This window comes from Symsagittifera roscoffensis, chromosome 7 (assembly GCF_963678635.1).
Source record: "Symsagittifera roscoffensis chromosome 7, txSymRosc1.1, whole genome shotgun sequence".
Taxonomy (NCBI): Eukaryota; Metazoa; Xenacoelomorpha; order Acoela; family Convolutidae; genus Symsagittifera; species Symsagittifera roscoffensis.
This window is the reverse complement of record NC_087068.1, coordinates 42,901,065-42,927,410: the sequence shown is the minus strand read 5'-3', so window position 1 is coordinate 42,927,410 and position 26,346 is coordinate 42,901,065. Positions and strand designations below refer to the sequence as shown.

Here is a 26,346-nt window from a genome sequence, read left to right as displayed (position 1 = left end):
ACCAGCATTAAAAATAACTTTCGATTCGGCCGGATTTTAACACTCAAAGCAACTACAGTAAAAATTGATAACAGTAAAAAAAATATATTCTTAGATGTGGCAACTAAGCCTGCAAAACATCAGCAGATAAATAATAGGCCGGCATTTTTTGAGCCCGAATATGCTAATAAATTACCGGGGCTTAAAAATATACCATAAAACCCGACAAATGATTACTTTTATTTGCGAGTTGCGTAGGAAAAAAAATATAAGACAACGGTCGCTGGCCCGCCTGTGTAAAAAAACTGAAATAGAATTAAGCCAGTCAGGTTAAAAAATTTCCGAAACAGATAGAAAAAAATTGAACATGTAAAAGATGTATTTTTAGAGAGTTCATGACAGATCATCTTGTTAAACTTTGGATGACGCTAGCAAAGTACAAGCATTGTTTTCATTTTCCATTATACACAAATGATTTCAGTTTTTCCTGATATGCGAGAGGATAAAACTGTGGATGACGCTAGCAGTGCACAAGCATTATATTCATTTTACGTCTGAAAGAAGATCCTTTGTACATAATGCCATCAATGAAAATAAGCTCTAGCGACATTTAAGCATCATTAAAGCCAGTATCAGCTTTTAAAAAAAGCTAAATTACCTTGTTCATTAATTCTCTTATATCATAAATCGCTTTGACTGAGGAAGAAAACCGTTAAAAACAAAGCACGCGACCAAAGTACGTAACCTCAAGAGAATCATCTTTCAATCAAAACAGTTCAACTTCATTTCTCATTTTCTTTGAAACAAAAAGAAATAATCATAAGCACAGAAACAGAATATCAAATCAAATAAAAAGAACTATATTGTTTTCTATAATCACTATAAGACAAAGTGAGTGATTCGTGAAAGTATACAAATCTCAAAGCCTCCCTTTATAATCAGTAGGGCCTCGGTCGCCTATCCCCTCCTCCTCCGTGGCCATGATGCATCCCTCCCCTTGGACCTCCTCCCGGACCGGGGGGAATAGATATTGCCACGTCGATGTAATCGCCAATTGTGAACTTCGCACTTGCCAAAGATATATTGTCATCTAGACCTTTCTTTCCAGTACATGTTGTGCCTGAAACAAAATCAATTTAAATGTATTGCATGCTCAACAAAACAAAAAAACATAAACAAAAAGATACGGATTTACAGTTTTTGGGCTCTTTTACTGTTTCCAAAGCCATGTGGCGGTCATATATAACCTCCATCAATGGCAGGCGTGGAAAATTCTTTTTTATTGGTGGTGCGGAGACGGTAAAAGAGCCTCTTTTTCCTCAAAATATAGTTTCCTATACAGTTAGTAAAAATATAAACTACTGAAATGACAGATGACATGCCTAGGTCCTTCATTCTGTAGATGGGTTTTCTCTGGTCCGGGTAGACTACTCTGAAGGAGAAGAAGGTGCCTCTCTTTCTGGCGTCGTGGTTCACTTCTTTGATCAAACTAGAGAGCTCTTTCAGAGTGGCGTCCATCCACGTGTAGATCTTCAGCTCCACTGGAGGTGTGTTTCCTGTCAATTGTATGTACTATGCTGATATTCAGAATATTCAAATGTCGATGTTTCGAACCGGTGCAAAATTTTACAACCACATCAAGGGCCAAAATTTGGTTACAAACATGATGAAAAAAAGACACTTAAATAATTCTGTGCTGATGTAAAAACGTTCAACATGTATGATTAGTTTTGATTTTTCCTAAGAAGAGATTAGGAACAAAAGTATGTCGATAAGCGTCATTTTCTGGTCCTCAAGATCGTATACTTTTTGGGAAACAGACCCCGCTGCACTAGGAGCCCAGCTAAGGCCGGATATGCATGTTTGATGTATCTTAAAATACACATTTCATCGCGCATCTAAGATTCCCATAGCCTGTTTTTTTTTCGAATGAGCTGTAAATCTCAGACTTGCCACAAGCGTTATCGAGAGAGAAGAAATTTGCAAAAATGAACTTCAAAAATTGAAATTTTTCGAGGACATAGCATATTTTCTGACAAAAAAAATAAGGGAGTCGCCGTTTCTGCCGGAAAAATTTTCACGACCGGTTCCTTCAATTGAATCCTTACAGCTTAGATTTGGTACGTAAATTACAAAAAAAGTCAAAAATAATCAAATTTGACTTTTACGAAGGCTATATTTTTTTTTTCTAGAAAAAAGGCGTGCGTGCCCCATTATGCAACGAAGAAGCCCAAAACCTGTTGTTTTGATTGATCTGAGAATTGGCATGGTCGTTTTCAAGAAAATTCGAAAAGTCTCCGAAACATGGTCAAAGGCTGAAAACTTGACAACTCTGAGCCATAACTTCACAATTTTGGCTTTTCTGAGGGCCACAACTTTGTGTGTAGGCCAGGAGCGCTTAACACAACACATTTTTAGAGAACCCAAAAACTGAGATTTTCCAAAGGCCATTACTTTTGGTGTAAAAAATGGGCAAAACTGCTACTGCGAGTGAACATCCCAAAATCCGTCCGTTTGATTGAAACCAAAATCTGAGATTTGGGAGGGTACTTTTTGATCGCAAGTTTCCAAAACGATCACGGCAATAATCAAAGTTGAATTTTACTCCACAAAATGACCAAATTTGACTAAATATTTTTCTAAGGGCGTAAACATTATGTAGCGAAGAAGCTCCAGACCACTTTTCGTGATTGAAAAATAAATATGGGAAATGGAAGGATCGTTTTCGAGAAAAAATGCCAAAAACGGTCAAAAGTTCAAAAAGACAATTCCGAAGGCCATAGTTTTTTCGAACCAAAATTAGGGGATAACTGCTAAGTAAGGAGAGCTTCCTACAGCCTTTTAGTTTTATTAAACCCAAAATCTGAGATTTGGGAGGTTAGTTTTCGGGGAAAGTCAAAGAAGTTTCGAGAAAAATTTACAAAAATTTGGCTCTTCCGAAGGCTAAAAGTTTTTGCGTGAAATTTGAGATAAAGCGTTTAGGCGGGGGCGAGTTAAACACAGCCCTTTCTTTCTATTGAACCCAAAAACTGAGATTTAAACGAGTAGTTTTTGAGAGAAGTCAAAAAGATTCAAAAAAAGGGTAGAAAAATCGTTGGGCATATCCGCTAGCACAAGTTAACTTCTCAATCTCAGATTTGGGGTAAAGTTTTCGAGAAAATTCAAAAGTTTGAAGAAAAATGATCACAATGATAATGATAATCAAAATTGAATTTTACCCAACAAAAATAATCAAATTTGACTACAACTTACAAAGGTTGTAATGGATTATGTAGCGAAGAAGCCCAAAAGCTGATTTATTGAATCATTTATCAGAGAAATAGCAAAGTAGTCTTGAGAAAAAAAATTTAAAAAAGTGAAAAGTTTGATAACTTTACTATTCTGAAGGCCATATCCTTCTTCAAAAAATTCAAGGAGTAAACGCTGATGCAGAGAAAAATCTAGCAACTCACTTTTTGACTAACGCAAAACCCGAAATCTAAAATTTGAGAGGCTACTCTTTTAGTTTTCGAAAAAAGTCAATGAGTTAAAAAAAACGGTCACAAAATTTTTACTTTCGTGGGCCATAATCTTTTGTGCTAAAATCATTGGGCGTATCCGCTCATGCAGGTGAGCGTCTCGAAACCCATTCTTTCGATTGAGACAAAAATCTCAGAATTGAGAGGGTAGTTTTTGTATATTCAGTAATTTTCAAAAAAAAAAACGTCGAAGCATTGGATTTTCGAGGGACATAACTTGATCTCAGGGTAGCATAAAAATCTGGTGTATATTCTCAATTGATTTAAATCCAATTTTTATTGTTTTTCCTTGATTTTTATTGAAAACGCTTTTGTTTCAAGAATCAATTAATTCAAGTGAAATTACTGATTCAGCACTCGAAAGCAGAACACAAGTTTCCCACATTTTTCTATTCCCAGTCGGTTTCTGAAATCAACAAATCCGAAAGTGCTGCAAAAAACTTGGGGTGTAGGCGCTTATGCAGGGGATCTCCTCACAACCTGTTATTTCGATTTAACTCGAAAACTGATATTTGGCACAGTTTTTTGAGAAAATTCAAAAACAGTGAAAAATTTTCGAGGACCATAATTAGCGGCCCAGCTAACGCTTGAGGAACCAGTTTGATATTTTTTGAACAAATTTGGGCGTAGTTGCTTATGCGAGGGAATTTCTCACAACTCGTTATCTCTATTGAACCCCATAACCTTAGATTTGTGAGGGTAGTTTTCGAGGAAAAAAAGTTTCAAGGAACGGTAAAAAACTTGACTTTTCCGAGAACCATAATTTTTTCTCTAAAAACAATTGGACGTCTTTGCCATTGCAGAAGAGCCTCCTACAAACCGTTCTTTAGATTGAGCAGGGTATTTTTCGAAAAAAACGTCTATGTGGACCCATATTTTTGTATTTTTTTTTCCGAAAAATACCCTGCTCAAACAATATCCACATATACATTTTCGAAGGCTGTACACAAGGGGGGTAAGGTGACAAGAGATCAAAACATTATGCAGGCACAAGGGGAGTAAGCGATAATTCTATTAGTACCACTTGTTCGAAAATTGGCCGAGTAATTTTTGCTCTAAAGTGGTTAAAATTTCCAAAGCGTAAAAAAACACAATCAAACCCCATAAAATTTTCATCAAACCTGTTTATATTAAATAAGAATTGAAGGCTTCGATAATTTACTTCGCCTTCTCATTAATTTATTTCGCTTTGCTTTTGAAATATCAATGTCGCTCTTAAATGTTGGCTGTTTATAGACCTTTTTCGAACTCGTCTAGTCTGTTGTGTCTGTGGTAAGAAGTGAACACTCGCAACAACAAGGGACACGTCTTTTCTCTATCCACTGTCTTGTCTCCGCTTCCCACTGCAACAACCCCTCCGTCCTCCCCTGCACCACTAGTATCCAATGCAGAAGCCATAACTACTGATAATATCTGAAATGAAAATATACACAATCACTTACCCATCTTGACTATCTAGTAATAATATGCCAGAAACTTTTTCAATGGCAGAGAAACTATACAATTAACTTTGAATTCATCCCAGAAAGAGTCCATGAAATGAAATTAAATCTATTCAAATTATTGTAGCACTAATTTTGGCTGAGAACAAATTAAACATTTAACCTACTTCAGCAACGCAGAACATAACAAAAACTATTTATAACATACCCTTAGACATTTGGAAAAGCGTCAATGATCTCAAAGAGACCGAATGAATTGTTTGAACTTCTAGTGTTAAAGAAAAGAAAATGAACAATTTAATTTGTTTATAAGTAAAAAACAATTATCCAAAAAAAATCTTGGAACATCAAAAAGTCCAGAACACTAAAATAATTACTTCTCCGCTGGAAATTCCGAAAATTGAAGTTCTACTGAAACTAAAAGTAATTCACTTTTTAAAATATTTGCTAAATAAAAAACAAATTACGATCTCCACTTACGGAAATGCAAATAAATTTGAACCGTTAAATTGCAACCGCTTTATTAGCAACCGTTAAATTGAACTCAATCATTCGACATTATTGACGTTTTTCCAGCAAAGTCTGATCGAAAGAAGAACAGGTATGATAGTTGGGTTCCTAGAAAATAATGGAAAATGGATCCCACTACTTTCAAAAGCGTTCAGGAACACACGCTTACATATCCACGTGCTGTTTCCTTCAAGAATTCAAATATATCATTTCAATAGGTGGGATCCAACTACCATATATGCAGCAAGAAAAATACAATTGTAAACTCTGTAGTGATGTTTGTTAGCACACGAACGCGTGACTGCATAATTGAGTTGCGGAGGGTCTTTTCTTCGGATCACATTGTACACACTTCTCTATGAAATCAACACAGTCATGTGTGATGCCTCTTCGAGGATCTGAAAAAAGAAACAAACAGTAGCATCCAATATAGCCAACAGACCCTTGAAAAAGAGTCAATGAACGAAAAAAACAGACATGACTTTAAAATACTTACTTGATTCTTCAACATGCCAACTTCAACACAGAGGCGAAGCCGAGCTTCGCATCACTTGCCATACAACACAATCATAAGACAGCATTAGTAAAAAAAAAAGAAAAATGAAAAAAAAAAATAGGTGAACCAAAAATTTCGTATGTCTCGATGAAGGACACTTAGGGCTCCGCTAAAGCTGGAGGAAAGTATTTGATATTTTTGGATTTGTTAGACTGATACCGGAAGAAATGCGTAACTTCAAAAATTAGACTGCACAAAACCTTATTTGTTTCTCAACTAAAATAAGTGGGAAGAGTGAAAACTTTAAAGATGTTGGACCTAGCCTTTCTCTTACAAAAAGTAAGGAGTGGCCGCTTCTGCAGGAAAAACTCGCGCAACCGCTTCTTTCGATTGAACATTTCATCTCAGATTTGACACTTGCATTTGGGATGCAATTTTTAAAAATGTTATGTGCAAAAAAACTGGGCATAACCATTTATATCTGGGGGCTTTTCAAATGCGTTCTAATCATTGAAAGCAATAAACCAGATTTGGTAAGTTAGTATTTGAGAAAACGAAAAAACAAAATATCGGTCAAATATTCCCCAGCAGACCTTTTCGAAGAGCCGGAAAAAAAACGCACTACTTAAAATAAACTTATAAAAAGATTTTTAAAAGTTTCAAGTCCCCCTAAAACTACCCTGTAGTAACTAGTACTCAACCAGTAAGTAAATTTGAAAATTCATGAAATTTAACATGTCAGGTGAAGAGCATTGAACATGTCAAGTGATTCTCAACTGATTATGTTAAGCTAGTTGTTTACTAGAAAAAAAACTCTACATTCCGATTTTACAACGCTTGCTATTCGCGAGCGTAAAGAACAAATGTGACCTTAATATGATCTTATTATGATCGTTTATATGATCTTAAAGCTCTTTTAGTTTCAGGAACAATTTCTGGTCGACGCTTCTTTGATGAAATTAACCCAATTTGAGAAAACTGGACCAAAATAAATCTTTTATTCTGCTGGGAAATCTAAAAACTAAAAACCACTTTAAAAATTAGATATCGATTACGTTTTTTGTGACTTTTAAACTTTTGCTTTTCGATGGTGGAGTTTGCCTTCCTTTTAACAAAGAAATCAACTGAAGGGTAAGAAACCAGATGTCAAACCACGAAAACGTAAATTTGAATCTGACCCAATGTGTAGTCTTTTCCTGCAAAATGAAACAAAAAATCATCGCGACCTATACAAGAGGCTGAATTACGTTCATCGAGTTTTAATCAAAAGTCAAATCGCGAAAAAGCCAAATTGAGCGTGAATAAGTTTTTACGAATTTTCCTGCAAAATAATTTAAAAAACGACCGATATAAGAGTTTCACTACGTTCATTGACTCTTAAAAAAAGCATAAAATAAGCAAGAATTAAAAATTGACTATTCAAATTTTACTATAAAAAATAGTCTAGTAAAGGCACAAGTGTAATCCGTTTCAGTTAAAAAAAAACGACTGATCATTTCGCATCGAGGGCACTTTTTATGTTGTTCTTGTCAAACCGTAAATGTGGCGTTGAGAACGCGAACGCCCCTTTCTGACAGTAATGAGTAGAACCCGTTCTAGTGCTGCAGTTTTTCGTATACTGCTACCTCAGCCTACCGATTCAAATGTGCTACCAAAAGTAGCAATTTTATTTGCGAGTTAGGTTGAACAAAAAGAGAAAGTTCGTACTAATACACTTTGCTTAGCAAGTGTATCACTACTATAATTGACTCCTAAGCTAAAAACGACTAATCATTTCGCAAGTATCGATGATTTCTTATCGCGAATTGAGTTTATGTTAAGGGCATTAATTAGACATTTGATTCTAAAAACTTCCACTGCTTAAAATGTTAAGGCACGATTGACCACTCTTGACGGTTTGCAAAATTCAGCATTTTCTTGTGGAAAACGGTTAGAAAAATTGAAAAGTTTAACTTACCAGGTTGCGGCAGGCGAACTTCTCTAGTTTGGTACAGTTGCATTGCGAACATAGTACTCGCATCACAACCTAGATTCCACTCTTCGGCTTCTTCTTCTGGAGACAAAACACGACCGAGTGCCAGGAAGCGAAGTGGGTTCGATTCGTTGCAAAACACTTGCAACACTGTACAACCCAAGCTCCAAATGTCACATTTTGTCGAGGCTTCTTTACTATTTACGAAGAGCTCAAGTGCGAAGAAACCAGGTGTTCCATAACCGACAGGCGTACGGCCATCTTTGACAGTCAGACCGAAGTCTCCAAGCTTCGCTAAGTAATAATTATGTTCATTCCCAATCACTTCTTTCAGGAAAATGTTTTCCGCTTTTATATCCATGTGAATTACGTCTCTGGAATGAATATATTTTAAAGCTTGCACAATTTGTTTGAAAATAATTCTAAAATCCATCGGCGAAAAAGTGTTCTCGTGGTGTCTTGTTTTTGCAAGCGTCTTCAGAGACTGCTCAAACAACTCCATACAAATATAAACATGACCTGGACTAATGGCCACACCATAGAAAGTTACTACATGTTCGCAACTTTTAAGCTTCATCAAATTCTCAACTTCTGTTATACTATTTTCAAACTCAGTTTGCGTATGTGTTGGTAGCTCTTGAATGTACTCTTTTACTTTTCTCTTTTCAATGGGTTCTGTTACCTCTTTCGTGCGATCGAAACAAACGTCCTTCACCGCCATTGAAACATCGCTCCCTTTTTTGATAGCCTCGCTCACTCTATTCAAACTCTTGGGAAGATAACGCCCTGTTTTGAACTCAAAGTTAACGTAGATTCCTAATATTCTAGCAGATAGATTCTTCGTCGGCTTATTCACTTCTCGGCCAGTGGTTGCCGCACATTTCAGTTTAAGCTGCTCTTCCAACTGGTTGATTTTGATCTTAATGTTCGCATTTCGTTCCTCTCGATTCTTCGCCATTTTGCTCATTACAGGTCGAATAATTCCAGACCGGTCTACAAAAAAAAACTAACAAATATGAAAAAATATCTCGGAATCAAAGGAACAATCTAAGAAAATTTTCATTTCGCGATTAACTTGTGGATATCACGCAAAAAAAAAAACTTTTTCGACAAAACCGAATGAAAGCAGTAATTTGGCTGAATAACAGTGAAAACATACAACTGAATATAGAACATTTCGAAAAACGGAATAAATGCAGATCAAAGTAACATCCTGTCAGAATACTGTGGCGTATATTAATTTGAATTTTCAGCTAACCTCAATCGACTACTTTGCTTACCAACAGAGCTAAGCAACTTTAATCGATTTTGTGATGAATATATTTTCTTAGTCTAATTTGAAAGAAAAAGCCAAACTCATCGTGAAGAGGCACTGAAACATCAAACTTTTACTAGCGCCGCATTGCTTCAAACATCTAATAGCCGAAACAATCAAAGACAACGGGCTACAAAGCATTACTGAAATTAAGGCAAATGTAAAGAAAAAACTTTGAGTGGATCTTAGTTAACTATCCCCCCCCCCTCTTATGGTACCTTGTAACGAATACCCCCCGCCCCCTATAAAGAAAGAATTGAACAGTTAAGCATATACGAATTTTGCACCTTGTCAACTATTTACCCCTCTATTGCAATTGATTACACAGAAGCGAAGCAAATACTAGGCAAAATTGACACCCAAACAAACAACAGACACCGAAAAACAATTGTTAAAAATTTTGGAAAATTCAAATTTAAAAACATCAGGTTGATGTTCTTTGAATTTCAAATAGTGTTGATGACTGGCACTTTTTCCTTTAAGTTATCCCATTTAGAAAAAAAAATAACACAAGGCAATCACACTTTTCGGGAGTTTTTCACATTTGCTGTTCGATAGTGGAGTTTACCTTCATTTAACGAAGGAAATCAGGTGAATTTAAAAAGAAATAGCGAGAAATCTAAATTGAACGTGAACTAACTTTAAGACTTCCTGAAAAAAACCCTATGTAAGATACTTTCTTTCCTGAAGAAAAAAAAACAAACAAAAAATCACCAAGCTTCAATATGTGATAATAAATTCGTTTTGCTACGCTTAAAAATGACAACAGAAACGGCAAAACTATAACCTAAAGTAAAAATCAACTTCAAAATACAAAAACTTCTGAAACAACGTTATTCAAAATTGCACCTACCAACCATGAGTAATTTGCCTTAGCGTCTTCGTCATTGTGTCTTAGATTATATTACTTTCACTCATACTTTTTCTTAGAAGTCAGGGCGCAAATAATGCGCGTTACTAAAACAAATATAGATAATAGCAAGGGCGGGGGTTGAGAAATTAGACGATAAGCAAATTAGATGGAGGCACCTAAAAGGAAACTAGACGTTTAGCAATACTGCAATTGTGAGAAAATAGACGAAAGTAAGAGAGATTAAAATTGTTTGCGGACAAATTGCGCGAGAAAAACAAAATTGTTTGCAGACAACTGCTAAATTTCGGCGGCCAAAAATTTTACATGTCAATTATGCATAATTTATTCAATTCAAAACTCTCCTGCAATATTCGGATTTGACATTTTATGTTCATTCAAATTAATTGTTGTGATATGTATTGTCATTTTATGTTCTTTTTGTATTTGTGAAACTTGACTCTTAGGAAAAAATTTTGTTGGCCCTTTCTTTTTCATAGCATTGACGTCTAAAATGCCGGATCTGTAGTAAAATTTCCGTCTAATTTCGTTTTTTTTTAGCATCCGTCTACTTTGCTTATCGTCTAATTTCCTAGGCCCCAGCTAGGGCATGTTGTTTAAGTAACTCAGTACGAAAACTTAGCTTGTAGACGTATTCTATAGGGCCTCGGAAATTAGACGAAAAGCTAATTAGACGTGACCAACAAAAACGAATTTAGACGTCGATGCAAAATTACAAATATGGGAAATTAGACGTAACTGTATTTTTCGTGTCTGTATCTTGTTTACTGACTAAAATTAACTTTCTTTTGAGCTTTCTTGAATGCAAATCAACTTTTCACATGCCTCAATTTTCACATCCCGCAATTTTTACATGCCGCAATTGTATAATTTATGCATTTCAAAAATGTTTTATAATATTGAGATGAACCTTTTATAAATCAATTGTGATGAATATTTTGATATGCAACGGGATTAAATACTATTTTTCTAATTATAAAAACTTGTTTTAAGCAAAAAGTTTTGTTAGCCCTTTGTTTTCCGTCTAAAATATTACTTCTAAAATATTACAGCCAGCAGACAGTTGGAAGAGTGTCATGTCAATGATCGCAAGAAATTGAGAAAAAAAATTGACATTTTTGAAAACAAAATGATCAACATTTGAGTTTCAAAGAAAAAAAATGTCGTTGAAGCTCTATTAAAATTTCAACATATTAATGAAACTTTTTTTCTTAAAATTTAACCAAATTGGGAACACTTCCAATACAAAGCAAGCGTAGCATTGCAAGCTAGCGAATAGAAAAAAGACGGAAATAACTAAGTCGGAAAAAATATTTGAAAAAATAGTCTTTTTTTGGAAAAATGGAAAATTCACTGGCTTGTTTTTAGGAAAACTTCAACCATCGAAATTCAAAGAAAAAATATAGGGCTTTAAAGCTCTTTGAATTTCAGATTTCGAAAAATCAAATTTTAGCGTGAACAAATTTAAGACTTTTCCTGAAAAAAAAACACCTTTATAAGAGTCTTCCTAACGCTCATCGACTCTTAAAACGCATGATTAAAATTTGTTAAGAATGAGTTCCGTAAAACAAAAACTAAAACTTGAATGCACTAATTAGGACTTAAATCACTTCATTCATTGATACAAAAAGTAAACATTTTGCTAACCTTCTTCTGAAGATGAACTCCAATAATCATCCTCTACATCATTAGACAGCGCGTCGCCATGCTGACTCACCACATTATTATTATCCTCGACAACTGTCATATTCGATGAAGTCATCGCACTAAAACTGTCTAACAAATCAAAATTCTGGCAGCTTTTCGATTGCAAATTGGACATCGACTGAGGCGTAACTGAGTCCGTTGCATCGTACAGGCTTTCATCTGGTGTATTGTGTCCATTGTGGAAGTGGACCCCGCTCTTCGCCACAGATTTCAACTTTCGGGCGTCCCTGCGAGTCCTTTTGTTACTGAACTCGATGCTGCTACTCTTCGAAGGCGTTAGTCTTCCTCGGGACGAGGAATGAGTCTGGGATGGTTGGGATGACTGCTGGATGAAGATGCTGTTGAACATCTTCTTGGCCTCTTCTTTGAAGTTATCTCTTTCGTCACTCGTGAAGAACTGAGCTGAAACACAAAATACAAAAATAAGCTAATTTATGGTATAGCAAAAAAAAACATTTATGACATATTTCGAAATGATAAGCGCGCGATCAGCTACTATGCACAACTCCGACATTCAAACATCTCAACTCAGCTTTGGGCTCTAAAAACAGATACTAAGATGCTCAATTTTTCAATAACAGAGTATTAACAGAAAAATAAACTTTTTTTTTCGCAACAACAGAAAATGGTGATAACTCCTCTCCTTCTTTCTATTTTCAGTTTTTTCGTAGACCCTGAAAACAATCAAATTTTAATCACGGATCTTTTTAACCACTTGGTCAATGAAAAAAGTTCAACGCTTTATGAGAATGTGCGAATTTTGTACCCAGTATCGAATCTCCCTCCCCTCTTTTGCAAAAGGGTGATTATTAAAGATGTCCATTACTCACATATCGATTCACCAGCAACCAGTTTCAAGAACGCAGTCACTACTGAGTTCTGCTTTGATCTCTGCCCCGCTCCCATATTTAGCACACTCATTACATAATGCATCAACACATGAGCCAACTTCAGGCACAGACTACTAAACTTCCTTCTTGGTTCCGAATTTGCACTTTCTGGAATGATGAAGGAGATGTCTCTGGCATACTGCACCGCCATCACCGTTAGAATGTTGAGGTACTTGGCACAGTGGCTGAAAAGAGTGTCTCCCGACTGTTTAGAGTGTTTGTTTAGTGGCGATTTGTGTCTATTTTCATAGCCTTCCATGTACAAGTTCACCTGAAAAAGAACGCTTTATTATCACTTGCTTCATTTCGAACAACAAAAGCAAGCAAAATGCATCAGAAAATATCTTACATCTAACAGCTCATAGCAAATGTAGTAAAAAAAAATTATCTCTCAGCTGATTTTCAATGCATGCAAAACATGTAACTGCAAGAGAAAAAACTAAGAGAATTGAATTTCAACAACTGAAAGATAAACCAGGCCTTCCTCGGGCGTTGTTTTTTGAAATAAATTGAAAGGGTTCAGTTCTTCGTTTCAATCTCAACACAAATTGAAGTCTGTAGGCGTTTGCATAGAATAGAGCTCCTGTAACACACTGCCAATATTTGACAGAAGTACAATATACTGATGTCAATTGAATCAATGGGAAAAATAATTCAAGTTCAATTGGACTTGTTAAAAAATTAAGAAAATGTTTTTTTTTTAATCATGTGAGCCACTTTTGACCTACCTGATAACTTGAGCCACAGGACATGCAAAATGATATTGTAAGCTCCTTTTAATCAGTATAGAGACCCTATTTTAACCAAATATATTCCCCCCCCCCTCCTCCTCAAAAAAGGTATATATTGGAGCCTGAAGCGCCTTTGGAAAAAATTTACGGTCGATCGTCGAAAAATAGAAGTTTTAAAAAAATACCGAAGGAGACCTTTGGGTTGTCAGGGGGTGGAATGCCTGAGGGTGGTGAAGGAGGGGGTGGAATGCCTGAGGGTGGTGAAGGAGGGGGTGGCGTATACTTCTACTTCTAAGTCCGCTACCGAGTTCAACTAACCACTTTAACTGCACTGTCCAGATGATCCACAATCTCCTCTAACAAGCCCAGCACAATCGGTCGATCAAGAACTACCATGGAACCCATATCGTCACATAGGTTCTCCATCGTCCCACTTCCAACACTACTCGCTTCGCCGTCGTCTTCTTCTGCAATCGACTCTCCATTGTCTCTTTCCGATTCGACAACGATTGGCGAGTGATACAACGACTCAAACTCGGCTCTCGTTGACTTATACCTCGGCACTTGTGACGCTTTGACTGCCACTGTTTTGAACTCGGGGATATTCAGAACAGATTCTGCCACAGCGCTTGAAAACGAAACTAAAATCATTTCATCGTCCTCCATTATCTGTTCAGCTCGAGGGATTCCACGCACATGAGCAGATTCGTCATCTTCTTCCAAATTAAATATTTGCCGGCTTTCGCGCCGTTCTTCGGCATTCGCTTCCGGCGTCGGTGATTCTTCGTACTTCAGGGAAGTCAGTTCGGGAAGGAAAGAGTAGAATGGAGGCAATACTGTTAAATTGTGATCACAATTTTGCGGTTTATCGTTTTCAAACAACCTTGTCCATTTGCTGATGTGGTTCGGATTCAGAATTAACAAGTATGCATCTGAGTTTTGAAAATAGACTCTTTCCATAGAGCTTGATTTAGAATCCGTACTATCAGTTCCTGTGGCCGTATCAAATGGGGTTATAGTAGGAGTGTCCACGGTCGAGTAGCCTCCGACATCCGGGGTCGACTTTAAAGTAGAACACAACTTAGCATTCTGACCCAGAAACATTAACGGTTGAGAGTCCAGAGTCGTTGTCAGTGATGGTAAAGCATAATTCAAACGCTGACAACGGTTTCGCACGCAATCAGCTTTCTCACTAGACGAATTACTCCCTCGACTCATCGTGCAATCACCCGAAAGATCTCGATGTTTTCGCTTGATATTCACAATAGCCAACAGCAGATCTTTTAGAACATTCGGCTCATTGGTGAGAAGTCGCTTGTTGACCAGGTAGCACGCAGGTTGATTGTTCACATGAGTCTCAAACTCCGAGGGATTCAAATACTTGTCATGAATTGCAATCAGAGTATGAGTTGATTTAATGCTACAAAAAAACTTTTCCACACTTTGCACTTTAGTCAACGTGCATATTGACAGATCTTCCAGCACTTGTCGAGTGAAACTTGTGACGTTTCTGAGGCAAAGTTGGTACGATTTCAACTGACGATGCAGTCTCATCACTTCATTCCACGATTCCTCCCTGTAGCTTTCCATTTCAACCGTCAGATTAAATTTCTCTTTACTGCACATGAGCTGCCTGGAGATTTGGTCTAGATAGAACTTTATTGCTCTGCGGAACGCATCGACGCTTTCGTGGCATCCTCCTGCTATATAGGGCAGCACTTTACATGTGAATCTCCAATGGTAGATTGCGAAAGACTTGTCGAACAGAAGCAGCCCATCTGCATCATCGTCACAGCTGAAAGAATTTCAATTGGAATCAATTTTCTAATTTCCCTCCCCAATCGTCCCAATCACTGGAAGAATTTGGTAACTAAGCTGGATTATCAACAAAAATATGCAATATAAAACTTTTTAGGATGTTTGAATTATGCTGGTGGCCAAGTAAGCAGTCTCAAACCTAAAAAAGGTGGAAAAAATCACAGTGTAGTTGAGTATGATAATAAGCTATACATTATAAAAAAACAACAGTAAACAAGGATAGCCGGTTACTGTGCAAGTAGCACAGAATGTTCCGACCATAGTCTTTAGAAAACTACGGCTTTTCCAAATTAGTGTAGTTTTTTGGTGTGATAAAAGGCATATTGGACAGGCATAGTAATATAGGGAAATTGGACAAAAGTTGTGGCAGAAGAATGCCTAGAAAAACATTAAAAAATTGAAAAAGGAGGCTAAAAAAACTTTTACTGGCTTAAAAATAAGTTTAAACGTCTTAAATTAGGCATAAGCCTGCTCACTTGCTTTATTCGCTCGAATGAAGACAAAAAAAATCAAAAATTTCAAACCCGTAAAACTTTTTGGAAACTCAATCACGACTGAAATATGATACGGGCTTTAATATGATATATCCCTCAATCCAGTCCGATCATAATTTACGGTATCTGATTTTGCGTGGAAAAAAAGCAAAAAAAAAAACACCCGAATACGAAGTTCCTCCCCATTTTCAATGGTCGGAACAAAAAAGCTGCGAAAAAAACTTTTAATGTTTCCATACTTATTTTCTGTACAAAACCCTTGTCATTTTTATTCCCTTATAGCAAAAATCCTTTTTGTTCCGACCATTGAAAATGAAAAGGAACTTTGTATTCGGGTGTTTTTTTGTTTTTTCCAAACAAAACCAGGTATCACAAAAAATAATTGGAATGGGTCGTGTAAAATATCATATTAAAGCCCTTTCAATCATGATTCGAACAACATTAGAAAAACTCCTCATTTCAAAAAAAAAAATCCTCTTTGTCGAGAAAAACCTATTTAAAATTTTAGATTTTTGGTGTAATTTCGAGCCATTAAAATGAGCGAGCAAGTCTAAATTTGTTGTTTTTTTGTCAGCCAAATCAGTTACCTCAAATAACGCTCCACTTGCGATACATAAAGCCACCAAATTGTGAAAAATTGAAAAAAAACGCCAAAAAACAACACCCAGACTTTGTATAAGTTTGTCTCAAAGGAACGCAATTTGATAAAAACCTGTGACGGAACAGAACAACCAGCATTGAATTAGCATAAAAAGTTACCGAGCGGACAAAATCAGGATAAATGGTCCTGAAAAAACCAGCGCGTTACCGATGCAGACAAAACGCAATAAATTGCCCTAAAAATCCCAACATCAGATTTTTAATACAGAGGCGAAGCGGAGCTTCACACCACTTGCGATACAACACAAACATAAAAAGCCAGAAAATGAAAATTCATGAAAAAACACTAGATCATATTAACTATCATATGTCTCGATAGAATTGCATTCCAGGCAGACAAGCCAGACACTTGAGTTTTAAAACAGCAGCAATGGAACAAAATTTACGAAAGAAACAAGCCGACAATCTTTGAGCAGACACAAGTTGAGCCAAAAAAAACTTATGATTATATCGAAAAAATTAAAGTCCAACCTTAAACAACAATGGACAACACTTGCAACTATAATCAAAGTTGATTACTGCGCAAGATAAATCAGTGATGTGGCAACAAAGCCAACAATCTTTGAGCTGAAAACACCTGAACCGAAAAAAAAAACGATAATTAGATTTTTCTTTTAAACCTCTAAGTCCCCCTTGAAACTAGAATGAACAGCACTTGCACTTGCAACTACAATGAAGGTTGCTTAGAGCAAAAAAAATCAGGTTTGTGAAAACTAAGCCGACAACCTTTGAGCAGACACCAATTGAACCTCGAAAAAAAACATTTTATGAAAATTATTCTAAAATCTTTCTAGTCCCCCTTGAAATTAAAATTAACAACACTTGCACTTGCAACTATAATGAAAATCGTCTACAGCACAAGCAAAATCCGTTGTGTCAATTTAGCCGACAAAATTTGAGCAAACAAACGGAAAACCAGCAATTCAATTTTCTCGGATTTTTTTTTCAATTTCCTTGGTACTGAAAAAAAAGGTCCGGCCACGACTCGAACCCCAGACTTAAGGATACAAAGACAATTGATCTACCAGGCCAAGGGGAAGTAACCTGAAATGTTAACAGAAGAGAACATAAGTGAAAAGAAGTCAGCTTCATAGAAAAGAAGCCTCCTCCTCCTCAGCAAGTGATTCAACTGATTCTATATATAACAAAGTCTATATTCCAGTTTGATAACGCTTGCTTATTGCAAGCATAAAAAGCAGACAATGTTGAAACATTTGAATTTGTCAAAAATTCGTTGTGCCATCAATTTAAATTGATTAGCACGCAAAAAATTTAAAATATCACGCGGAATTAGGACGAAAAGTTGCTCTGAACTAAGTCCAAACAATTTAAGACAAAAAAACTATCCAAAATAAAAAGGCTAGCCAAAAAACGTGTCGCTCATTTCATTTTTTGTCGCTTTAATCAAAATTTGATAGGTAAAAAAAACGAAACACCTATATCACATAAGCCTACCTAAATTTGAATTGTAAATAAAAAAACACTCTACAGAAGGAAGAAAAGCATTAAGTGTACAAGAAACAAATATCGAGCAAAATAAGAGCGAAATATGAATACAACAAATTAAAGGTAATTTGTGATCTGAGAGCACTAAAGGCCTCTTAAAACCGAGTCTCTTGATTAGAGAATTTATCGTTCTACAAAAATATAGAAGCTACAAAGCACTCAAAGCAAAACAAAATCAATTGAGGAAAAAATTGATTGAAAGTTACACTAAGAAAATTGCGAACAAACAAATGACTTGAACTACCTTCGCCGAAAATAGTATGATAAGAACAGCAGACCGACCAAAAAGTATCGAGGAAAAAATCCGAACTCAGCGTTATTGAAAAAAAACACGATAAAAAATTTCAAAAAAAAACTCGACAAAAATTTCGAAAAATTTTTTCAAGATTTTTTCCAACGTTTTTCGAAGAAGTCGCAGAAGCCATTTCACACTTCCAAAAAGACTTGATCAAACTTTAATTAAATTTTAAAAATGACTGTAAGCAAATGAAAAAACACATAGGGCAATCAGCCGACAGAATTAAAGACAACACTTTATGAGCTGAAAAACAGCCGAAATATTTTAAGTTAAAAAATTATTAAAAGATTTGCATATAACTTCTACAATGCAAGCCTTATACAGGCAAAACAAGTAGGCTGCATAAGGTGCATATGTGTAAATTTACCATTTCAAACTTCTTTCTAAATATTTATCATTCTGAAACCATTTACGGGAAAAAAGTCTAGTACCGGGTCAGATACACATCAGATTGAGTGCAGTGATATATCATATTGAAGCCCTTCCAGCTCTGATTCCAGCATGAACAAATTTCAAAACATTGACCCAATTTCGAGAAAAAGCGAGCGAGCAGTTTTATTATAGTAGGATAAGCCGCAAAACTTTTGTTTTAATGCAGTACAATTTTTGAAAGTTTTTTAGCATCGTTTTTGAAAGTTTTTTTTAGCTTCGAATCCAAAACATTTTCTAATAGAAAAGAAAATTAAAAAAATAATGATTTTTTTAAATTATACAAAATTTTTCTGGTCCTTAATTGACAAAAAACGTCGCAAAATTTTCCTATGTTACTGTGACTCGAGTTTATCTAAGTCCTAGGCTTCCGACTGATCCTTTTATCACGCACACAAAAAAAACAACAGAAAATAGATGAGGTCTCTCTCCCCCACGGGTTAAAAAAAGGTCCAAGGTGAGAGCTGGCCCGGGGTTTATAAAAAAAATGACACCATTTTGAAAAAAAAAAGAAAATTTTTGTCGTATTTTTTTAACAAAATGGTCGGAACATTCTGTGCTACTTGCACAGCAACCAGCCATCCTTGTTTACTTTATAAATACCTAAAAAATAACCGTTGTATTTTACCTTAAGCCAAGCTGCAGTTCGCAAACACCGGCAAAACAACCGATTAAAACAGTTAAGTCCCTTTGTTCCAACGGTCATTTTTACCAAAATAAACAATCGATCCAGGAGTACCAAAAATTTTAAACGGTCCCATTTGCGTTTTGAATTAACCAAACCGACAAAAGCCGAGGAAACAAGCATGTTCTAGTAGTGACAGTTTAAGAGATAAGACCTCAATAAGGCCCAATTTTTGAAAGACCAGATTACGTAGGAGTGACATAAAATTCTAAGAAATAAAAAAAAATGAGTTGAAGCAGCCTAAAGGAAAATTATGTAAGACCTCAGCAAAAACAGGCAATTTACTTAATACTTACATTGTTTCGTCTGTATTGGTACCAGAGGGTAAATCAGAAGTAACAAAACGCGAACATTTTTTGTGCGGATTCTGTTTCTATAAAAAAATATCAACACCAAGAAATAGAAATGAAAAAAAAAATGAAGATAGTACTAGCACAGACAACACAGAAAGCAATGAAGAAATTGAACAAAAACTCGAAAAAGTAGATAAAATTGAAGAAAAAATAGGCCACATAGAACCATGAAAATCCCCAAAAACCTACGTATCTCGAAATTTAGTCCAACATTAAGAAGTTAGAAAAAGATCAAGAAAAAGGAGTGAAAAAGTTAGTATCAGGGACCAATCCAGAAAAAAAAACTGACACAGAGCTTGCCAAGGAAAATATTGAGAACATTGAAGTTAAAGATATTGAAATCAAAAACGAAAAGTCACAGTAAATAACACTGGTCTGCAGCTCCTGCTGATGTCATTCAAAAATAGACAAAGTATTCTTCGAAATGCGAAATAAAAGAAAAGCAAGAATAAACACAGATGCGAGAGCACGACCAAAAAGCAGCTCTATCAAGTTAAATAAGAAAAAGTAGAAATAAGCCTCGAATTACCAAAAACCGTGTAGGATTCGAATCTAAGACCTACTGTAATCAAAGATTTTGAGTCTCACACACTATCCACTCAGCCACGAAAGCTGAACAAGCGACAAAAAGTAGTCATGAATAAACCAGCTACATATGCTAATAAATTGCCAATGCCATTCAGCAAAAATGACACCAAAATACAAAAAGACTCAATTTTGCAAGTAATGATTTGAAATATACTAAACTAAAGACATCCACACTAACTTTGCATGTAAAATACCGTAAAGCATAAAGCCGCATTATATATAAATTATGCAATTCAAAAAATGCAAGATATATTGAGTTAGAAAACCTCTGAAATCGAGTTTTCATTATTATTATGTTGTTTGAATCAAATCACTGTTTTCGATTCTTTGATAAACTAACAATGCATCTACTGTGTTAATTTATTACTATTCAAATGTCAAAGCACATGCTATAAAAAAGCTTTAAAGGTGCCCAAAAGTGGCACCAATATTTGCGACTTAGGTTGAAAAAAAAGAAGGTTCGTACTAATACACTCGCTTCGCAAGTGTAAACACAAAGGCGAGGCTTCGCTTCGCAAAGAGTTGCGACAACACAATAAAAAGCGGCTAAATAAGCCTCGAATTAGTAAAAGTTCGGCTACCTCTGAGATTCGAAAGAGCGACCTAGAGATGAAGAGTCTCACACACTAGCCACCACTCAGCCACAGAATCTTTACAGACACCAAAAACTATCACAAAGCAGAGAACAGACGCTATGCAATTTCCAATGCTACAGTGAAACTGCAAAATAAAGGAACACTTTTAATGAGCGTTTTCTTTGCGAGTTAGGTTAGAAAAAAAGAGAAGATTCGTGATAATACACTAAGCTGATCGCAAGTGTAAAGTCGTTTACATTCAACGTGATATGTCTGAAGAAGAATGAGAGATTCAGTATCAACTAAGAACAAGACCTATCAATCCTTTTAAGGAGCAGGAGGGATAAAGACCACATTGCAAGTACACGAGAACTTGATTAAAAAAAGCCTGAGATATTGCTGTTAGTAGAAACGAAGAGCACCTCTGATATATCTCTGAAAACCGACGTGTTTTTCTGCGCAAAGCGAAAAATGCTTTTTTGCGCAAAACGAAAAAAAAAACGGAAGAGGAAGACTATCAGGAGGCTTTACTCTAGGTATAAAACAGGAAATAGCAAATAAACATGAACTGATTGTAAAAAGAACAAATCTTACCAATGCGCTCGTTGAAGACATATTTTATACTAGTGTACTTCAAACGAAACACCACGCTGGATGAAATTTTGCTCACCGTTCTACCCGAAAAAAGAAAGTGAAACGGCGAAGAACTCGTCCTAGCTTTAATTGCCGCCTAGATAAGGGAGATATATGAGATCAATTAGTTGACAACTTATTCTTTCTAACCTTATTTTGCCTCAACTTTGTTCTTTCTCACTTAGTCAAGCAACAATTTAGAGAAATAAATGTAATGCCTGTACAGCGAACTCGCACTTCTGTTTACCTCGATACATTTTCATTGGTCGGCGATGTGGCGAAGGATCCTGAGGCTGAGGAGGCGGATGAGGATCTGCTGGTGAAGTTCTTGTAGAAGTAGCTAGAGTAGTCTGAGAAGGCCTCTCTGAGCAGCATCTCATACTGATATGTCTCCGAAAACAGGTCAGGACGCTGCAACACACAACAAAACACATACGGAGACAAACTTGATGCACACAAAACGCCCGAGAAGAGGATAAATAAATGCTCAGAATCCAACTGAATGTCTAATATTTGAACCAATGGGAGTAACATTAGTAAATTGAGCTCTTGCTGTTTCCGCCCCCCCCCCCCTTAACCTTCGTTACTAGGGAAACTTTAATATTTTGCTACTAGGGAAACTTAGTATTTCGTTACAAGGGAAACTTCAATATTTCGCTACTTAGTCCTTTATCAGGAAGAATTTTTTCACTTGGCACGTAGGGGTACAGTTACAGAGATCCTAAATGCAAACATATGTGCTCTTGGCATAACACTTAACCGTTATTAACACCATATAAACGTTTGTATATGATGTAAAGGGGGAAAAGAAACATAGCCACTAATTCTAACGCACACATCAACATTTACAACAAAGGCAAATGAAAGCAATGAAACTGAAACAAAAACTGACTAATTTTTTTCCCAAAAATCTTCAACTTTTGAATTTCGGAGAAAAAAAATTGATGCCCTTAAAGCTCTTTGAAATTGTAGAACAATTTATGATGGACAATTTTGTAATAAAATCAAACCAATTTGAGAAAACTGGATCAATAGGCAAAACTTTTATTTCACTGGGATATCTGATAATTAATTTCCATTTTCGAAATAAGAGGTCGATCACGTTTTTCGTGACCTTTACATTTTTGATGTTCGATAGTGGATTTTGCCTTCGTTTTAACAATGTAAATGCACTTAACTTAAAAAGAAATCACAAGTCGAACCGCGAAAAATCAAAACTGAGCGTGAACAAATTTTATAACTTTTTTCTGAAAACAAACAAAAAAAAATCACCAAGACCTATATAAGAGCCCTCACAACGTTATCACTCATAACAGAGGCGCAGCATAAAAGAAAGATAAAAAAACTGGAAAAAAATTTTGATGTTGAAAAAGCTTGGTGAACAATAGTTTTCGTATGTCTCGATAACAAACAACTACTGGCCCAGCTAAAGCGGGAGGCACGTGTTTGAAATTGAATGAATTTGCTACTGATGCGGCACGAAAAAAATTGGACTTTGCCAAAATCCTTAGTTGATTCTCTACTAAAATAATAAAGAAGAGTAAGAAACTTAGAGATAATCACTTTTCCCAAGGAGATGAATTTCTCTTACAAAAAATTAAAGAATCGCCACTTCTGCAGATACAATTATCGCACCCCGTTCTTTCAATGGAATTTCTTATCTCAGATTTGTTATGTACAAAATAGGAAAATTCAAAGAGTTTCCAAAGAACGGTCGAAAGTTCTAAAAAACGTTCAACAGACTTTCCAAAATCCATAACATTTTTCTTCAAACAGCAGGTTATGGCCGCTTAAGCAGAGAAGATTTCCAATGCATGGTTTCTCGATTGAATACAACCTGAGAATTGAACCGGTGGTTTTTGCGTAAAGTCAATAAGTTTGCAAAAAAATTTCAGATTCAAAACTTTGACTTATTGAAGGCCATAAATTTATTCTTAAACAAACTGGGCATTTAACAAGAAAGGCCCTTAACAACCTATTCATTCGATTGAGACTATAATATCAGATTTGGCGGGATAGTTAGCGAGAAAATTCCAAAAAACGGTCAGCAAATAAAACTTGACAATTCCGAGAATCATGGATTTTTTGAGAAAAAAAATTATTTAGAAACGTTATGCAGAAGGGATTCACGAAACCTGTGAATCCGGGAGGGTAGTTTTCGCGAAAAGTCAAAAACATTCTTAAAAATCAGTCACAAAATCAAAGTTTTAACTGTTCCGAGGGCCAAAACTTTTGGAGTCAAAAAAATTTGGGTGTATTCGCATACGGAAATGCGCTTCCCGAAAGCCGTTGTGAGAATTGAAGCCAAAATCTCAGGCATGGCAGGGTAGTTTTTGAGAATATTCGAAAGAATATTCAAGAAGAAACGGTCAAAAAACCAAAACTTTGAATTTTCAGAGGGCGATAACTTCTTGAGTGACACTTTTTGTTATTGTCCGCTAATGCAGAGGAGCTTTCTACAACCCGTTATCTCCTTGAGCCCACAAAATCGGATTTGAGGGTTTAATTTGTGAGAAAAGTCGAAAAGATTCACAAAACTGTCAAAATCAAAAACTTGACTATTCCAAGACCCATATCTTTGTGCAAAAAAAATTTTCGTAGCCACTTATGCAGGGAGCAGGGAAGCTTTTCAAAATGGCTCAATTCATTGAATCCAAAAACTCATATTTGAGGGGTAATTTTCGAAAAAATGAAATAAATCTAAAATATGAGTTAAATATTCAGACACACTTTCTCGAAGGCAGAGGGTTCAAGTAAATAAATAGACTCTAGGGGACTACAAACGCACACAAAGCGGTCTTTCACTTGATACCCTTTTTTGAAATCAGGAGAAGTTTCTGAGAAAACTAAAATTTTTGCACAAAATGAAAAAATTTCCAAAACGGAAAAGAAATTTCAACTAACCAATTGGTAAACGTACAACCAACTTGAAAAATGCGGAGGGGAGTGCTAAAACTATGTTTATCTTGAAACGGCCAAAAATTAGGTCATAAGGCCGATGTAACGAAAAAATTCAAAAAAGAAAACTCGAAATTAAGGTAAGTAAAATTACAATATGTAGGCTTAAATCAAACACAAAAACACAATATTGAAGAAATGCGCTCAGAAAAAAAAAACAATTTCAAGATGTGACAACTAAGACGACAAATAATTGGCCGACAATTTAATTTGAAGGAATCTTTCCCGTTTGAAAAAAAAAAACAATTATAGGTTAGATTCGACCGCACGACCTATGCCGGCCCAGGCATATTCGTTTCCTCCAGGCTAAGTTGGCCGCCAAGGCTGAGAAATTTGAATGCATTATGAAACAAGGTAGAGATGAGTCCAGTGGACAAATTTGTTTACAGGAAAAAAAACGTCTAGTACCCGGTTGCAAAGCCCTTGCTTATCGCAAGGTTCATTATGATATGAAGAGATGAGCTACTCAAGATCCTGGATTGATGAACGTGAGAACAAACAGCCAAGTTTTGAATTAGATCGATATATTGAGCAACGAAAAACAAGAATGAGATTCACGCCACAAAACAGCAATAGTGGAACAGAACCAGTACCGAACAGGTAAGTCAAGTTCTGAAGAAAACTATGATGAGTAGAGAAGTTAGTGAATGTTTACCTGTTCGTTTTCCATCTAAACACATGCAGGCAATTCAGATAGAGGCCAACTTAAAATTAGCGAAGAAAGGTCAAAGCTATGCGCATGTATGACTCATCTTTTTAAGATAGATTCGAATGCAAAAATTTCATGCTTCAAACTTAGTAAGTTTCAGAAACTACTGACGCAGCAAGCAAACCTTTCATTCACACCAAAAAAAGGAAACACATAAAAAACCCATTAATACCAAGAAAACTCTTACCTGTGCCTCAAACTCGAGGTTTCCAATGAATGGCATAATGAGCTTCGATATGTACACTTTCTCAGATACTGCTACCAAGATAATATTCACCAGGCATCGCACTTTGTTCTCTCTGGCTCCACCCGATCGCACGTTGCTGCCGGACTGTCGTCGAGCCGAAGTTTACTCTTCAAGTCGTGAATCTGAATAGCACAGATACTTCGTTCCAGCCGCAGAAGGTACACGTATAAGTATAGCAGAGATGGCAAATCGACAGGGGGATTGTAGTTGATAGGCGCCGCCTGTTTTGATTTCGAAGGTAAGCCATTGCAAACTTCTTGTAGATATTGGTTGTCGAATATCTGCAGCTCGTAATTTTGTGATGAATTGTCAGCAAACTCCGTGAAGTCAAAAAACGAGAAGCTCTTGTCGTTAAGCACTATAACCCTGCTTTGTTCTCCACTGTTGTAGAACCTGTGAATTAGATATATAACCTTAATGGAAAACAGGCAATTTTTTCAGACGCAAATATATTGCGACATTCTTCGTTTAGCATTCTTCTATAATGGTAATCAACTTCTGTAGTGGTGCAGCAGTCGCAGCCAATTTAACCTAACTTAAAATTCAAGGCTAGAATATTATGGTAGATGTAGCATTTAACTATCAAAACTAATGGAAAAATTTAATTTTCAAATTACACTTGATCTATAAATTAAATTTATTTTTTAAGTTATAGTTCTACCTGGAGGCTAGGTCGTTTTCTGCACGCATTTCACAAATGAGCGCCTCTCTCATTTTCAAGAGGAGCTCGTGTAGCTTTGACTTGACCAGCATCAGTGGTCCCTTGTACCTGTATCTGTCACTTAAACCCTCTTTGGTCTTTTTCCGGTCAATTGTTCTGAAGTCGAAGGGCAAGATAGAAGCATAGTCTGCATTCGTCTCCGCGAAAGTCTTCAGTTGACTGTCTAAATATAAATCAATAACGACGGTAAAAGTATGATAGTTGGGTCACTGATCTAAACATGAGTCACTAAAGACATTTT

General features: G+C 36.0%; 2 protein-coding genes across 3 annotated transcripts in view; both read right to left on the bottom strand.

The window, feature by feature from the left end:
- Positions 1–754: 754 nt before the first annotated feature.
- The window catches only part of LOC134851382 (histone deacetylase complex subunit SAP18-like), a 162,183-nt gene continuing 136,591 nt past the window's right edge, over positions 755–26,346 (bottom strand). Inside the window, exons 2-4 of the mRNA XM_063867439.1 lie at positions 4,736–4,912; positions 1,362–1,535; positions 755–1,099 (exon numbers count right to left, since the gene is read on the bottom strand). Of these exons, the coding sequence (XP_063723509.1) occupies positions 918–1,099; positions 1,362–1,535; positions 4,736–4,895 (516 nt within the window). The 5' untranslated portion in view covers positions 4,896–4,912 and the 3' untranslated portion in view covers positions 755–917. The remainder of the gene's footprint in view (positions 1,100–1,361; positions 1,536–4,735; positions 4,913–26,346) is intronic.
- On the bottom strand, positions 5,416–25,488 carry LOC134851380 (uncharacterized). 2 transcript variants are annotated; one of them, XM_063867437.1, is made up of 8 exons: positions 25,325–25,488; positions 25,084–25,098; positions 21,718–21,881; positions 13,750–15,226; positions 12,641–12,971; positions 11,751–12,212; positions 7,903–8,910; positions 5,416–5,847 (listed from the first exon to the last, which is right to left on the bottom strand). In XM_063867437.1, the coding sequence occupies exons 1-8, from the start codon at positions 25,358–25,360 to the stop codon at positions 5,732–5,734; spliced, it is 3,609 nt and encodes a 1,202-aa protein (XP_063723507.1). In that variant the 5' UTR covers positions 25,361–25,488; the 3' UTR covers positions 5,416–5,731. The 2 variants fall into 2 exon arrangements, with proteins under 2 accessions (XP_063723507.1, XP_063723508.1); XM_063867438.1 differs by lacking the exon at positions 25,084–25,098.

Bases quoted from the DNA above. Each gene is read 5' to 3' on its own strand.
- LOC134851380 (XM_063867437.1), bottom strand. From the start codon at position 25,360: ATGCCATTCATTGGAAACCTCGAGTTTGAGGCACAG. The intron at 15,227-21,717 runs GTAAACAGAAGT...AAATTCTTTCAG, and splicing joins ACCAATGAAAATGTATCGAG to CTGTGACGATGATGCAGATG. The intron at 12,213-12,640 runs GTGAGTAATGGA...TTTGTGTTTCAG, and splicing joins GGTTGCTGGTGAATCGATAT to CTCAGTTCTTCACGAGTGAC.